The sequence below is a fragment of the Zingiber officinale genome, chromosome 6B (genome assembly GCF_018446385.1).
Source record: "Zingiber officinale cultivar Zhangliang chromosome 6B, Zo_v1.1, whole genome shotgun sequence".
Classification (NCBI taxonomy): domain Eukaryota; kingdom Viridiplantae; phylum Streptophyta; class Magnoliopsida; order Zingiberales; family Zingiberaceae; genus Zingiber; species Zingiber officinale.
This window is the reverse complement of record NC_055996.1, coordinates 106,993,462-107,009,899: the sequence shown is the minus strand read 5'-3', so window position 1 is coordinate 107,009,899 and position 16,438 is coordinate 106,993,462. Positions and strand designations below refer to the sequence as shown.

At 36.4% G+C, this 16,438-nt stretch overlaps 1 protein-coding gene across 3 annotated transcripts; it reads right to left on the bottom strand.

Annotated features, from left to right (window-relative positions):
- Positions 1-1,931: 1,931 nt before the first annotated feature.
- Positions 1,932-14,813, bottom strand: LOC121988751 (ARM REPEAT PROTEIN INTERACTING WITH ABF2-like). 3 transcript variants are annotated; one of them, XM_042542351.1, is made up of 19 exons: positions 14,477-14,813; positions 14,178-14,350; positions 13,167-13,339; positions 12,963-13,083; positions 12,794-12,868; positions 9,454-9,548; positions 8,464-8,539; positions 8,238-8,345; positions 5,369-5,497; positions 5,194-5,262; positions 5,057-5,116; positions 4,797-4,920; positions 4,552-4,691; positions 3,284-3,347; positions 3,080-3,159; positions 2,739-2,803; positions 2,550-2,667; positions 2,342-2,466; positions 1,932-2,223 (listed from the first exon to the last, which is right to left on the bottom strand). In XM_042542351.1, exons 1-19 carry the CDS (start codon positions 14,742-14,744, stop codon positions 2,133-2,135), a joined length of 2,154 nt encoding a protein of 717 aa, XP_042398285.1. In that variant the 5' UTR covers positions 14,745-14,813; the 3' UTR covers positions 1,932-2,132. The 3 variants fall into 3 exon arrangements, with proteins under 3 accessions (XP_042398285.1, XP_042398286.1, XP_042398287.1); XM_042542352.1 differs by having other exon boundaries at positions 5,200-5,262; XM_042542353.1 differs by lacking the exons at positions 1,932-2,223; positions 2,342-2,466 and having other exon boundaries at positions 2,739-2,796.
- Between the last annotated feature and the right edge of the window lie 1,625 nt (positions 14,814-16,438).

Sequence of the window (16,438 nt, the reverse complement as noted above, 5' to 3'; positions counted from 1 at the left end):
AGGAGTTAAAATATGATATCTATTATTTATTTCAACTTCTAAAAGATGTTAAAATATAATAAGAAAGAATAGAAAAACAATCCCTATACATTTTAAGTTTTTCAAAACCTCTGGTCCACCACTAGGAATGCCAAAATAACAATGGAGAGCATATTTGAACTCCTTGCAACATTAGAAATCCACAAAAACTAAAATGGGTACAATCGGAGCTCTCTAGGTCTAAATCTCTCTCTTTTTTTTTTTTGTTTGTTATTAGGCCTGATATGAAAAGATATCAGCCCACGTTGGGCTTGATATCTCTTCATATCAAGCCCAATATGGGCCTGATATCTCCCCATATAAGGTCCAACGTGGACCTGATATGGGAGATATCAAGCCTAATAACAAAAAAATAAAAATAAAAAATAAAGAAAGAAAGAAAGAGAGATTTAGGTTTTTCAAAACCTCTGATCCACCACTAGAAATGCCGACAATAATATAAAGAGCATATTTGGACTCAATTGTAATTTTAGAAATCCACAAGAACTGAAATGAGTGCAATCAGAGCTCTCTACGTCCATCAGTGAATTTCGGTCAAAACCCACTGATGGACCTAGAAAACTCCGATTGCACCCATTTCAGTTTCTGTGGAATTCTAATGTTGCAGGGAGTTAAAATATGTTATCTATTATTTATTTTAACTTCTAAAAGATGTTAAAATATAATAAGAAAGAATCAGCAAAACATTTCTCATACGTTTTAGGTTTTTCAAAATCTCTGGTCCACCACTAGGAATGCCAAAAATAACAATGAAGAGCATATTTGAACTCCTTGCAACATTAAAAATCCATAGAAACTGAAATAGGTACAATCGGAGCTCTCTAGGTCTAAATCTCTCTTTCTTTCTTTCTTTTTTTCCTTTTTTTTGTTATTAGGCCTGATATGAAGAGATATCATACCCACGTTGGGCCTGATATCTTCCCATATCAGGGCCAACGTGGACCTGATATGGGAGATATCAGGCCTAATAACAAAAAAAAAAAAAAAAAATTTAAGTTTTTCAAAACCTCTGGTCCACCACTAGGAATGCCAAAAATAACAATGGAGAACATATTTGGACTCCTTTCAATTTTAGAAATCCATAGGACCTGAAATAGCTGCAATCTGAGGTCTATAGGTCGATCAGTGGGTTTCGATTAAAATTCACTCATGGACATAAAGAACTCCAATTGCACTCATTTCAATTTCGGAGTTAAAATATACTATCTATTATTTATTTTAACTTCTAAAAGATATTAAAATATAATATGAAAAAATCAACAAAATATTCCCCATACGTTTTAGGTTTTTTAAATCTATGATCCACCATTAGGAATGCTAAAAATAACAATGGAGAGCATATTTGAACTCCTTGCAAAATTAGAAATCCTCAAAAATTGAAATGGATGCAATCGAAGCTCTCTAAGTCAATCAATGGATTTTGACCGAAATCTACTGATGGACCTAGAGAACTCCGATTGCACTCATTTCAATTCTTGTGGATTTCTAAAATTACAAGGAGTCCAAATATATTTTTCATTATTATTTTCGACATTCCTAGTGGTGGACCAGATATTTTGAAAATCCTAAATCTCTCCTTTTTTTTTTTTCTTCTTTTATTATTAGGTTTGATATGAAGGATATCAGACCCAATGAATGTGGGTCTGATATCTTCCCATATCAAGTCCAACATGGGCCTAATAAGGGAGATATAAGGCCTAATAACAAAAAAAAAAAAAGATTTAGATTGTAGGACTGATATGATTTATATATCAGACCTATGTTATGCATGCACGCATTAAAAAAAAAAAGAGAGGAAAGAGAAGCGTGGAAAGGAAAAATTAAATTGGTTACATACATAGAAGAAAATAAATAGAAGAGAGTGAGAAACGACAGTGAAAAAAAAAGTCAGATTTGTCAAAAGAATAAAATAGAAAATGCACTTAAAAATGTATGTTCTTTGGTAAATACTAAAGTAATATACGTTTTTTTAGTAAATTTAAATCTCTCTCGGTGCCCTTTGGTAAATTGCTGCAAAAAGAAAGTAGGCATTGCAGAGAGCATGTCCTGTCTAAAAGAATGGAAAATAAGCTCAAACTGTCCAAAAAGAATGGCTAGGATTCAGAGTTCTTTGAATTAGGCTTCAAAGCTTTATCAAAGTAGCTGCGGATGCCTGGGACAATTCGCTGGATGAGATGACAATACCTGCAGAATTCCATCAGAACTTGAAGGTTCAAATAAAAATTTAAGGTGAAGAAACAAACACTAAATACAGCATCTCTGCATGAATAGAGACAACGGGATACAGTTTAATGGAGCGCACCCAGGTAGAATGCTTAATTTTTCGAATTGCTCCAAAATAAACAAGATACAAGTTTGCCTCAGGGATATCGCATTGCATGTCTCTGATAATTCATACATGCTGGAGACGTTATCAATGTTAACGTCCTACATAACAGATTCAAAACATAAATAAGATTGTAAGCTGAAAATAGGATAGTCAGTTTCAAAAGAAAATTTGTTCTATCCACCTGTTTAATGATATATTCGCACAAACGCTTAAGGCCCTTCAGAAGATACTGATCTGCGGCTCTTAGGAGGTCTTGTGCAACAAGGTTGTTAATTTCAACTGATCCTGAGTAAATGTATCTGCAGGCAAGGAGCAAAATACTAGAAAATTTTGGACTTCAAAAATAACAAGAAAGAAGAACAACAATCACCTCATCATTAATTCAAAAATATCCCATCTTATGTCAAGAATTTCGATGTCTCTGGCATCTTTCTCCTATGAAAAATTTATATGAGAAAGTTGTAGAGTGGATAGGATCTAAGAAATAGAGAAAGAGTCTGCTTGTTTAATGTTCAGAAGATTTCTGAAAGTATTCGTGTCATGTTTAGTAGTATAGCATCAGCACATAAATGAAATAATGCTGAGTGCATTAGCACAGTCACTGATGGAAATTAATTCCTTGATTTCTGAACAACACATTCATAATCATTTGATTAGTTCTTGATTGCAAAGAAAAATGACAATTAATACACTGGTTTCCTTAATCATTACCATATAGCTGCCATCAAACATTGCCCGAAATGCATCTGATGAAGCAAGCAAAGCAATCCGGTGTGCATAGAAGCATTTGCCTAGAACAGATTAGAAATTTAGGAACTTAGGAAATAACTAATAGCTTACTCAATTAATTTTGATATTAGTAATTATTGAATGTACATTTTCAAGTAAAAGAAATCAGTACAAGCAATCCACAACCTTCAACAAGAAAAGTAACATCTGACAGTGTGGAATTGTTTACATATTGCTCGCCCAGATAGACCTACATGAATGATTAATAAGTAAAACAAGAATAATAGGGACAAAAATAATGGAGAACTTAAATTCAAATATCAAGAAGTCACAAGAATATAAATAGCACTATAAATGACGAATTTAAAATTAGGTTACATGTATATATTGACAAAATTTTGTTATCTGATTCATACAAATAAGTTATATATAGAGAGAGAGACATGTATTTGTTCCCATATATTCTGTGATGTCCTAGTCCATCATGATGTTTGTAAAGGGCTTCAATTGGAAACTGAACAAGGTTTTAAATCTAGATTTTAATATGAACTGATCCAAGAAGAGAAGGATACTGTATTAGTGTCAACTGCCAAAGACGCAAAATGGATTGTTTGGCACCACCTTAATTGTGCAAGCTACGTTTCTGAATGAATTTAAGATGTATGAATTTCAAATGGAAAACTCTTAACTCCTCAATCTACTCACAATTGTTTGAAAGCATTTGATCCTCTTTGTTTTGTGTGGATAAGGTTATGAAAATGCTTACATATTCTTGTTTACCCTAAAAATTAACATAATCTTTAGCAACTTGTGATGTTACAATGATAATTAGATATTGGTTCTTTGGATTTTGTATTGTATGCACCCCCTTCAAGCTTTTACACCACTATTGAGCTCCCTATCACCCCCTTCGATCCCACATCAGATGCCACTGATAAAATGCCCATTCTAATCTTATACTTGTCTGAACATAGTGTCAGAATAAATCTCATATGCATCAAACAAGACTTGGACCTGAGAAACTAGGTTCAGGGATTCTTCAAACACCATGACTAATAATGATAATAAATTCACATATTGTTTGTGTACTCAGCATGTGGAAATATAGGCACACACCATGTCCTTGCAAGCCACAAAGGGAGATCATTTATGAGACAACAAGGGTCAACACTTATCAAGCCTCCATCTTTTTAAATATTCAAATTCTTGCATCTCTTTCAATAGTTTTATAGCAAAGTCAAAAAAAAAAAAAAAAAAAAGACAATGACCCAATCCTGTTACAGGGAAAGTCTAAAACAATACTAAGAGGCTCAAACAAACAATATGTATATAATGGCACAAATTTTACAGGAGTTAAGCAATGTAAAGCCCCCTTATGTTTGTTTTTTACTCTATTAAAGAAAAGATTTTACACTATAGCTGTTAGAGATAAAATATAGGTCATTCAATCAAACCCGTGGGGTAGGGGATTGAGGAGCTGCATCCACAGAAGAAAGCATCATAGCTCTGCTGGCCATTTTGTAAAGAGCAAGCAAACCATCCTGCTGCTGTTTTAAATTAGCAGAACTCAATAGCTCAAGAAGAATGTCGATCCCTGGAAAGAAAATACAATTTAATACATGCATATATTCCCAAAAGGGGGAACAAAAGAATAAAACAGAGTGTGGAGCAACTAAATATATTTATATTTGAACAAAACCATTGTTATCAATGAAAATTCTTCTTTGTTCATCAGGTGGGCAAAGGTGAGCAAGAGCCAATGCTATGCATCTTTGGACAGCCTTCTTTCCAACTCGCATCAAATATAGCAAATGCATCAATACCTGCAAGAGAAAAAGTGCAAAGAAACCATGTTGATAATGAATATAGACAAAATGTACTACTTGGAAAGTGAATGCTTTTGTCCATCTGAGCTAAAAACATTAAAGGATCTAAGAAATAAACCAAAGAGAGACTCACTCGCCCATTGATTTTCACCTCCAATCTTTTCAATGTATTTGCTATGCAATCTTGTGTTACCTGCAACTCAGTTTATATTTCTTATGATCACTTTGCTCAAAACAAAGCAAACAAGTGTTCACAATTGAAAGCAACACCTGGACAACAAATTCACCATCTTGTAGTCGCTGAACACCTCCTAATTTGACAAAATCAGCAACATTATCCTGAAAACAAAGAAGGTGAGCTTGTCCATCAGATGTTGCTCAATTTAACCATGCACGTAGAAATTGAATAAAACAGACAAGTCATCAACAAAAATTAGGAGTTCACCTCATTCTCTGCAATTCCAAAAAGAGCAAATGCAGCATTATGCTGCAGAGATTCATTTTTTGAGTCAAGAACTTTTAGCAGAGGCACTAAACCACCATTGAAAACAATACCAGCTTGGTTGTGTGAGTCCTACATGTAAAAAAGGTATCAGATAAAACAAACACGACTGTACAAGACAAGAAACAAATTCAACCATAATATATAAATAGAAAAAAATAAAGGGACTGAGTTTAATTCTCATAAGACAAACTTCATGCATCTGTAAGAGGATACATTATTGAAAGCATCTTAAGATAATTAGCTATTACAAATTAATACCAGTTCCAATATACTCTGTTTGGTACACGCAGGGCATCCATGATTAAAAAAAATGAAAATCTATACCACAATATCACAAAAAAGTGAATCAAGATCATTGTTAAATGCATTTTAGACTGTTATGCATAAAGACAAACAAGTTCATGAGAAATCAATGATAATCAAAGATATTAAAGCAAAGAATACCAAAATTATACAAATCAGTCTTCTAAAAATCGGCCTAGGCGGCAGCTTAGGAGCGCCTAGGTGCTAGGCGCCTGATAACTAGCTTATTGGGCAAATATCATTGTGGTTGTTATTGGATGATTTTTGAGCTTATTGTCTAGATAAATTGGTTTGTTAGATGATTTTTCATAATGAGGAATGTTTTGAATTAAATGCATTGATTTCTTTTAATTCATGATTTCTCCCTCATAAATGTAATTTGGCTGTATAGGTAACCAATGGGGTACATTGATCACAAGGATTCAAGTTAATTTGAGAAAGGATTGGGTTCATGCAACCAAGTAAGGTGACCCAGGCTTCATTCGGGTTCAATCCAAAGTTCAGCCAGCTGTGTGCAACCAAGCTACTGTTTAATTGATTGAGTCAAGTCACTGTTGAACCATTTGAACCATGGGTATTTAACGCTACTGCCGGGCACGGTGAACAGTGGCTTGCACTTCTGTTTACCATGCCAATGTCTCTTCAAGCACGCGACGCAAGCTCCATTCCCCACTTCAGATCTGCAATCCATTTTCTTTCATCGGTGGCGAGTTCCTAATTGTCCGACGATCAACCTTCAAGGATAGGAGCGCATTAGGAGGCGTTCTTCCTGCTCGCGATTTCAAGTTCTACATTTCCCCTGTTTCCACCGTAGATCTGCAATCCATTTTCTTTCATCGGTGGCGAGTTCCTAATTGTCCGACGATCAACCTTCAAGGATAGGAGCGCATTAGGAGGCGTTCTTCCTGCTCGCGATTTCAAGTTCTACATTTCCCCTGTTTCCACCGTAGATCGGAGGCGTTGCTCCGATCTGTAGATCCAGAATTCATTGGAGTTTCCGGCGGCGTTCCTCCGGTTTCTTCGAACTCACTCCATCTTCCTTTCCATCCGCGCGTTTGTGTTTAAATCCAACGAATCTAGGACTTCAGAAACCCGATCTTGGCGCGTTGAGAGTTCCAAATTGATCGCTAACTTGCAGGGAGTTTCTCTGAGCATTGAATTCATCTAGAATTTAGCTGGGAGTTTGGAAACTTACCTCCGATTGTTTTAGGGCGAGTTCCTTATGCATCTCTGTGTGACAGCAGAGAGAAGAGGATTTGAATCGCGATCTGGAATTGGGAGTGTTTTATGCTTTCAGATCTACAGTTCTTATTAATAGATCTAATGCTTAGATTTCTTCTACTTGCGATCTTAATCTTGATTTGAATTCTTCACGTTTCTTCACTGCAGTTCATTTCTGTTTTAAGTTCTGCATCGTAGTTACTGCAATTCCTTAGTTAATTTCAAATCAGCACTTCCTGTTTGCAATTCAGATATCAGCATTTAAATTTTGAATTCTCTGATGAGTGTTTCATTGATTATGCAATAAGAGAATTTTCCTTTATTTAGTTAGCTTAGTGCAAATGCTTTTCAGTATGAATTTCTTTACTTAAATCCTTTGAGTTGAATTCTGTTACACATCAATATCTAGGGTTTGTAATCTTGTTATTTTAGTGTTGTTTTCGAAGGTGCAGTCTCTCTTAGTTGAATTGAATTCGAATTTTGAGTTTAGTTGGTTTAATTATGTGTACTAGCTAGCTTGCATTTCAAATGTTCCCCTCATTTTAAATTCAGACCAATCCCCATTTTAAAGTAGAAAACCCAAAAGGAGTTTCAAATCTAAAGAGAACACACATTTGCTAGTTAACTTCGAGAAATACGACTTGGGACTTATACTACATCATTTCTTTTGAGAAGTTATGGGTTTTCAATAAATAATAATTTGAAGTACCAACGTGACATTCAATTTGGGCTTATCAGCACCCGCTAGCCGAACCGAAACCATGCTAGTCATCCAGCTCAGGTGACCATGGCACCTAGGCCGGATTAAGCGGCCCTAGGCGCCGACTAATCGGTAGAATCATCTAGGCACCGCGAAAATAGTGTAGGGTTTTCATAATTTGTTTTAATTTGGGCTTTTAAATTTAAAGCCCAATTAAAAAAAAAAAACTAAAATGTAACCTTGAGTTTGTGTCCGATGATGATATTGAATTTGTGTCCGATGAAGAACAAGTTGTTGAAAATTATGGAGAACAAGAAGAAGTAAAATAAATTTGTGATATTTTATTAGTTGTGTAATTTTGAACTCATTTTAAATTTAATGTTATTGTGTTGAAGTTATAGAATGTGATTTATTATGTAATTTATGCTGATAATGTGGAATCCGCCTAATGGCGCCTAATCCCCACCTAAACGGCCTAGGCACTAGGTGCAGGTGTAGCACCCGACTAGCGCTGATAGAAATGTAAGAGATATCGTGTTTAGTACATAAAAGTTAAGATGCTAAAGGGTTAAGTATCTCAAAAACCTGTGCCAATCTTCCAAGAGCAAATGCAGACATCTCCTTTAGTTGAACATCTGATGACTGAAGCATCTCAATTAGAGGTCGCAATGCACCCCTCTGCACAATTTGCACCTGCAAGAAAGTCAAGGTCGGAGAACATTCACATGGAATGAAATTTTGATCCAATTTATAACAAAAGTACCCTCACGCATAGACAAGCAAAGAAAAAAGATTGCAAGCAAGAAGGTACCATGCATTTAGAATTGGCTGAAGCAAATTGTCCCAACAGTAATGCTGCTTCCTTTTGGCTCCCGGTGCAGCATGAACTACAATTGGCTATGATGATTCAGAACCGTTATTTAAACTATAGCATGAAATATATTAACTAAACATTTAATGATGGATTTACTTATCTACTCAGCAACCAACAACTTCAAAGGTGGAGTTCTATAGCAACAGTTAGAATGTAGTGTGTATGTCATGAGCTTCAGAGGCAAAGAGGAAATTCATAAAATTGTGGTATGCTGTACCTCATGAATTTTAATATTAAGCACTTAGGAAATGGCCCATAAAAATTTAACATAGCAGAAATAAAATGCCAAGACTTTGGTAGTAGAAAGCATAAAACTAAGAATAATACTGCCAAGGAGCAATTTAAGTATACCTTGATAAATGATAAATCAAAGATGGCCAATTAATTATATAATTCGACAAGCTGTATAGATTAAACTTGAAAGTGTGAGCCTAGAGGAGACCAAAAAACACTACTTAACATAATATACTAATTTTTATCACCATTAGGCATGTATATTAAGTATTTAATATGACAAATAGAATGAACCTGAGTCTCAAATGACAGATCATGCTAAGTCATGTTTGATTGCTGAGGTAAAATGACCAAATGACATGATATTGTTTAGGCTCTTTCTCGCTTACTATAGACAACCGAACAAAAATAAGGGTAGTACTTTTTCTAAAAAAGTAATTCAAAAAATTGAGCCTTAAATCAGACATGAAAGTGCAGATCTTGAAATCTGCCACCAAAAGAAACTGCACACTACATGTCAAATAGTCAGCCTGAAAATATTATAATGAAGCTTGTTCTTGTTCATCAAATTAAAAAACAATCAAAGAAACACAATACAGGCAAAAATAAGAAATTTGAATTCTGGCAAACTTGGATGAGAAATTAAGGTCTGGATAAAACATTGGTATATGTTCAAACTAATGATGATAATACCTCAATAAGCCAATCACAGGTTGCAATGCTCCTGCAAGGAGAACTTCTTTCTTTATGTTAGGGGACGAATGAACAAGATTACGAATAACACCTACCTAAATATCATAAATACAACTGGTCAGGTGAGCAAAAAAAGAGGTGGTGGTGGTGTGTGTGTGCCTTCAACTTATGTGTATGTTTAACGAAAATATGTAATAACCACAATACTACTACTAATAATAATAATAAAATAGGATATCCTCTACCGCATACAAGAGTGCCCACATTGCACAAGATCACATATTTCTTGTTAGAAAACCTCTACACATGATGATAACAATGCAAATTTTAGCATCAGTAGGAATTGAGTATAAAAATAAGCTCTTACCTGTAACAATCAAGAGGTCATCCAATTAAGTGCCTTGTCTTTTGTGGTTGGATTGAGCTGCCATTAAGCTTTTAAAAAAAACGCCCAGAACTTCTCTGATTTGCTTACAATACTTTTACAGGGTAATGAAATCATGCTGATGCTTCTAGCATTGTGCTTGCATAAAACATCACATTTCCCTTTATGCTAATTCTCAAAATGCTGCTCGTGTAAAATTGATAATTATAAAGATCCTCAAAAAAGTTATACTTATATTACCTTAACTTACAGTGTTGAGGGATTATGCGGATTTTCTCTGTCAATTCGGAAGCAACACATTGCATCCCAGAAAATGGATAGAAATCTATAACATAGCCTCTAAACATAGTTCTTTAGTCCCCTAGATCTAAGGCTCATGAACATGTTTTTTGCCATCATAATGGCTTACCATAAGATTATGAGCTATGTTACTTGAGCTCAAAAAAAAAAAACTCATGTTGGATACAAATCTCATAATGATATTCTCAAAATGATGTCACAAAGATGGGTTGAAAAAGGATTCAATTATAGAATATAGATACAAGCACACAATTAATCTTAAAAAAATAATAATATTTGATCTAATTAATTTACTTATATTATACACTATATAACCTAACACAGAACTTATGTAACATAATAAATAGTCAACAAAATTAATATGTAGCTTATATTATAATTTACAATTTGAACAATAATATTTATATGTTATATAACTTGCTTATCATTTAAAAAAATAGCTAAATGAATATGAGTTCATACTTATGTAACTAATACAAGCTATATGGACTAATATAAATTATTACAAATAAGTCATATAATTCAATGCCTTTTTAACTTTACCCCAAATACCCAACCAACATAACCCTAGCCCATGTCCATAGAAGACTTCACGCACAAGTTCTCCCTACCCTCCCAACGCGAGCAATTATTCCCTTTCCTCTGACACAAATCGCTCCCACCTTGAAACTTGAAAGGTACCACCTATGCTTAAACGTCATTGGCAGTAGCACTCCCTTTCACCCAACACTCCCTCTTCAATCCCACAGAGGCATTTAATAGTTGCTCCCTTTCCTCCAACACAAATAACAGTGGTATTATCTTCTCTGCTCACACATGACATTTCCAAACTCCATTTCCTCCCAGCATAGAGCAAGTTGCAGGCAGGTTTTCTTCCATCTTTTTTTCCTCTTGCTCTGACAAGTGTGTTCATCTTCTCAGACTCAAATTTCATATTTGCACCAATGTTGTGTTGAGGCAACACAACTTTAACAATGGGTTAAAAGGGTAAGTGCGAGTAACATAGATTATGAAAACCCAATTACATACTGAATACACATTGACTAAGTCATGCAACATGCAAACTGCAACTCTTAAGAAGCACTAGTGCTCAAACTCAAATTTGCACCCATTAGTGTTGTATCAACCCAGATTTAACAATGGGGTAAAAGGTCAAGTGTGAGTACCACAGATTATGAGATCCCAATTACATATTGAATACACATTAGACCAAGAAGCACCAATGGTTAATTCTAACAAGCTTTGCTGATTATAAAAGTCAGAGTTCAGCATAAACTGAGAACGCCCTGAATAGATTGGTATCCATTTTAAACATGTAGATGGATCAGTTATCTATCACACAGATACAGTTGCTTTAGTCATTCTAATCTCACTTACATCATAATTTGAAAATTGTATCATTGTAACTGAATTTCACATTAGTCATGTAACCAGGATAGATCTTCTGCATCGACTCAATCACCAGATGGACAGCAGATATTTAAGCACACACGAGCCACTTAATATGCCTAAGCTGAAACTGAACTGCATGTATAAGCAAGCAACCCTGGTTATCTTTTGCTATATCACAAGCCAGAATTCACTGTTCAGAGGAAGCATTGAGGCCTTGGTTAGATTGAAAGAGACAGAGAAATCCCTGCAGTTAGTGAGAGATGATCGCCAGTCTAAGTCAGACACATAGAAGGGAACTCTTGGACTCGAGTTTAGGAGGCAACAAGAACCTTTTCTAGGGAAGAGGTGGAAGGGGTCGGAGGTGACAATGCATATTGTGGATGTGACAAAATGAAACTGAAGCCTTGTCACCTAGCAAGGGCAATCGCCATTGGCGCCAGCTGATGCAAACTATTTAAGTGCTAAAATGGCAGTACCTGGTGGAGAAGGAAGCAAGCTTCCTCATGGTGTCCATAGGGCCAATGATGGATTAGACAGCTTGCAAAAATTGCAACAAGCAAGAAGGGGATTGCTTGGCAATGAAATCAAAGATTGTGCTGATACTGAATCAAAAATTTGCTCTAATAAGTAATACTAACTAATAGAACACCAAAATCAAGCTCTCAGCAATTAAATTTTATTATGAAGAATACGATTATATAGAGGAATGAGGGCCTAAGACTCCAACTCAAACAAAATTGAAAATAAACTAAAAATGTTTTAGTAAAGATATAATTCATACCCTAAAGAACTTGATAAACTTGGATTTTTATATTTTTATACTTTAAATTAGATAATTACCAAATCAGAAAACTAACTTATTTGCTTATTTTACAAAATAAACAAGTCTACCAAAATAATCATTTATAAATCTAAACTTCTAAAAAAAAGTATAATTTGCATTATTCACATCCCTCTATAGACCACTATGAGCCAAGAGAGGGAAAAACCCTATAATTTGCTCCCTTGCAACTCCTCTTTGTTAACAGACACCTTCATCTATTCCACTGCAGATTGACAGAACAGCCACGAGAGGCAACATAAGAAAGCATCTACATCCAACTAGACACATGTAAGGTATCAGAATGGCCCATATCTCAAGGAACCTTACAAGTAATATGAACTATAACCAGTAATACAAACATACACTCCACGAAATGAATTCAAATCTTTGTAAACATGTTCAAGCTATTAAGTCATATATGTTTCTCTGCATTAACTTACTGCCTGATAATGGACGGAAGGATCAACTGACTGAAGCATGAGAATCAATGAGGGAAGAGCTTTACATTCCACAATCTGCAACAATGATTTCGGCAAAACAAAGGTTTAAATAAACAGAGGAAATGTTTCAACATTGAAAATAAAAAATATGAATTTCTAAACAAATTACCTGATTTTTGTTACTTTCATTCTTAGATGCCAAAGTACGCAAGGCACCTGCAGCAGCACTCTGCACCTTCACATCAATAGATTCCAACAGTTGCACAAGGAGGGGAATGCCACCTTCAACCCTGAAAGATATGAAAGACAAATATAAGCACAAAATTCTATGGGATAAACATCCAAAAAGAGAGCCAGTTCTGTGTGCACAAACCTGACATATGTTTTGATATTTCTATTTTCATGAGCAAGATTAGTAATTGCAACAGCTGCTCGCCAAATAACACCATTAACTGCCCTGCAGTTGGAACCTTTCTTATGCCTTTTTAAGAGATTCATAAGCAAAGGCAAGGCACCAGCATCATCTATGAGCTGCTGATACTCAGGCTGTTAAATAAGAAAAAACACCTTAAGGAAGATTATGTAAAGTGAAAAAAAAAAAAAATCATGCATTTATAGTAAAAAGTTTAAAGCGGTAATAGACAAAGTGATTTAATATATTAATTAATATGCATCATTATTTGAATCACAACAACAAAAAATACACATCATCACATTAATCATAACAAGGAATATATATCAAATTCTCCCCCGTATAGGAAGACCAAGAAACATCTAGCAAACAACATACCTGTAAGGATGTCGTTGTTTCTTTAGTCTTTAAGGCCCTAACTTTATTTATCAATTGAGTGATTAAGATAGGCTTGTCTATTTCTCTCTTTTTCTTTTCAAACACATTCTATTTCGCAATTCAATGCTCTTTGCCTGATGAAATTGATGTTGAATTCCAAATCTTTCTTCTTCTTTTTTGACAACTTTTTCTTCTATTCATAGAAATATATGGTTGATCTTACTACTTCTCTAGTTCAGTGCTTTCTCGGTCTTATTTCTCTTTTAATGGAGCAAATGTCAGAACATTATTCTTTATCAGCAAACAACCTTAAGGTTCTTAATTGGCAAGCTCCAAGAAAATGCATAAATTAAGGATAGTATGAGAAACATACATGTAAATCAGAAAAGATAATATCACAAAGTAAACTGCTGAAATACTTGGATTCTAATCTTCACAAACGGTATGGGCATTAATCACTTGTGAAGAGTGCTAAAAACATTTGCAATCGTTTCTTGTAAAGTTCATTATTCTGTCTTCCGTTTCTGAGTAACTATGACAACTAAAACCACAAGCATTATTGGCATCAGATAAAAATCAGTTATTATTTTATACCTTCGTTGCAAGTAGAAAGAGAGCAAACGCACTCCACTTCTCAACCCGGTGCTCAAAAGGCCGATCTCCTCCGCTAGCACAGTCATCCCTTACCAGCAGAGGCGGAGGCTCTTGTAGATGTTTCACGAGCGCAGGCACGGCCCCTCCTTCAACGATCACCCTCACAGCCTCCTCTGCGCAATGGAGCGGTACCCAGATCCATCAGAACCCACTCAAAACAAACTCATTAACAACTAATTTAACTCCAAATAAGAAAAAAAAAAAACAGAGCTCTAAGGGAATAAAAGATTCGAGCAAACCGCTCTTGGCGAGTTTGGCGAGGGCGCGGGTAGCACGCTTGGCGGCGGCTCGATCAGCGAGGTTCCAGGAGAAAGCTCGCTCCAGGACCTCGACCTGGGCCCTGACCTCTCGGGCGAGCGCTTCTTGGGAGCGACGGAAACAGATTTCTTCGTCTCCCGTCTCGTCCTCTTCCTCCACATCCGAGGACGAAGATGCTGTAGAGGCAGCGCTGCTCTCCTCCTCCAGCTTCCGCTTCTGCCCCTTCCGCCGCTGTTGTTCCGCCTCCATCGGTTCAAATTGACCTCAACGGACGAGAACGAAGGCGTTCAAGACTCAAGAGAGAGAAGGCAAAATAAGGGCCATTTTTCATTTATGAAATAATTAATCGAATATTTAAGGGGATTATAACTTATAAGAGTACCTTGGCGCGGGACAAATTAAAACCCACGAATGGATTATTTTCTCAACAATAAAAAAGGAAATATAATTTTAATTAGTATAATTATTAAAATTCATAATTCTTAAAATCATAAGAATTATGAATTTTAATAATTATATATTCACGGGAAGTGACTGAGTAGACATGATTTTACCGTAATTTAATTTACTTATTTATTGTTAATACACATTTATATATATTATATATAAATATGTATCTAATTATATTATTATATATTATGTATAATTTGGAGCTTTTATGGGTTGACATGTGTGTGTATATATATATATATATATATATATATATATATATATATATATATATATATAAAATCCTGTTTGAAAGTCGATGAAATAGATACTAGGGATGTGATGCTCTCGTTGATCTCCTGTTGACCTCGCTCCCGCCTGCTCCGGCGATGACCCTCCGACGCTCAAGTCAGTCTCCAGCGAAGCAAGAAGAATCAAAGAAACAGAGCAATAAGAACTGTAACGCAATAGTAAATATCACATATAACGCATTCCTCCGCGATGCTTAGACCCCCCTTTATATAGAGTTCCGGAAGCACGTGTGCACGCTTCCTAAGGTGAGCACGCATCTCAAAGCTTTCCCTGAAAAGATGTGTCAGTACGGTGTCCCTGACACAGTACCTTAACGAGCCAAGCATATCTCTGAAGTAACAGTGGAAGCTTTCGTCGTACGATCCTCTGCCTAACCATGTCGTCTATCAGCGACACTAGCTCCCAAAAGGATGTCAAAAGATATCCTGATGTGTCTGTTGCTTGGTCGAGCGGAATAGTCGCTCGGTCGAAATTCTGCTATACATGTGTTGTCTGCTATCGCGCCGAGCGGGATAGCCGCTCGGCTGAAAGTCCACTGTCCAAGTGTTGTCCATTGTCGGGTCGAGCGGGATAGCCACTCGGCTGGAAGTCCACTGTCCAAGTGTTGTCCATTGTCGGGCCGAGCGGGATAGTCGCTCGGTTAGAAGCCCACTATTCACATGCTCTATTACTGGGCCGAGCAGGATAGCCGCTTGACGGGAAGTTCACTGTCCGCGTGCTCGGCTAATCTCGAGCCTGTTGCTAGGCCGAGCGGAGAAGCCGCTCAACCGAAGTTGAACTCTGTTGATGTCATGCTTCACTGTCTGGCCGAGCGGGGTAGCCGCTCGACTCGGATTCTGCACCTCGTTCTTCCTTGAGCGTCGGTTGTTTTGAATGCTCCCCGTGTCAAAGATGGTGGGTCGGAGCCTAATCCCCGGTCGGAGCATGATTCTCCCGACCGGCCGATATCGTCCACCCGTTAACCATCTTGACATTGACTTCCTTTGACCTCCACCGTGACAGCGGGATGGGGTCCTTCATCATCATTGCATCACAAGCCTCTCCCTCAAGTCTAGTCGAAAGATGTTGTAAGTCCGACTAACTGGACCATTGTGTGAGCAGATTCCAATCGGCCTTTGTCACTGTGTGGTCTCCGATCGGGATAAGACCGATTCTCATCGCTCGACATATTGAAGCTTGTCGCTCGGGCATAAGTATGCTCC

Bases quoted from the DNA above. Each gene is read 5' to 3' on its own strand.
- LOC121988751 (XM_042542351.1), bottom strand. From the start codon at position 14,744: ATGGAGGCGGAACAACAGCGGCGGAAGGGGCAGAAGCGGAAGCTGGAG. The intron at 12,869-12,962 runs GTAATTTGTTTA...TCATTGTTGCAG, and splicing joins ATGAAAGTAACAAAAATCAG to ATTGTGGAATGTAAAGCTCT. The intron at 2,804-3,079 runs GTAATGATTAAG...AATTTTTCATAG, and splicing joins TGTTTGATGGCAGCTATATG to GAGAAAGATGCCAGAGACAT.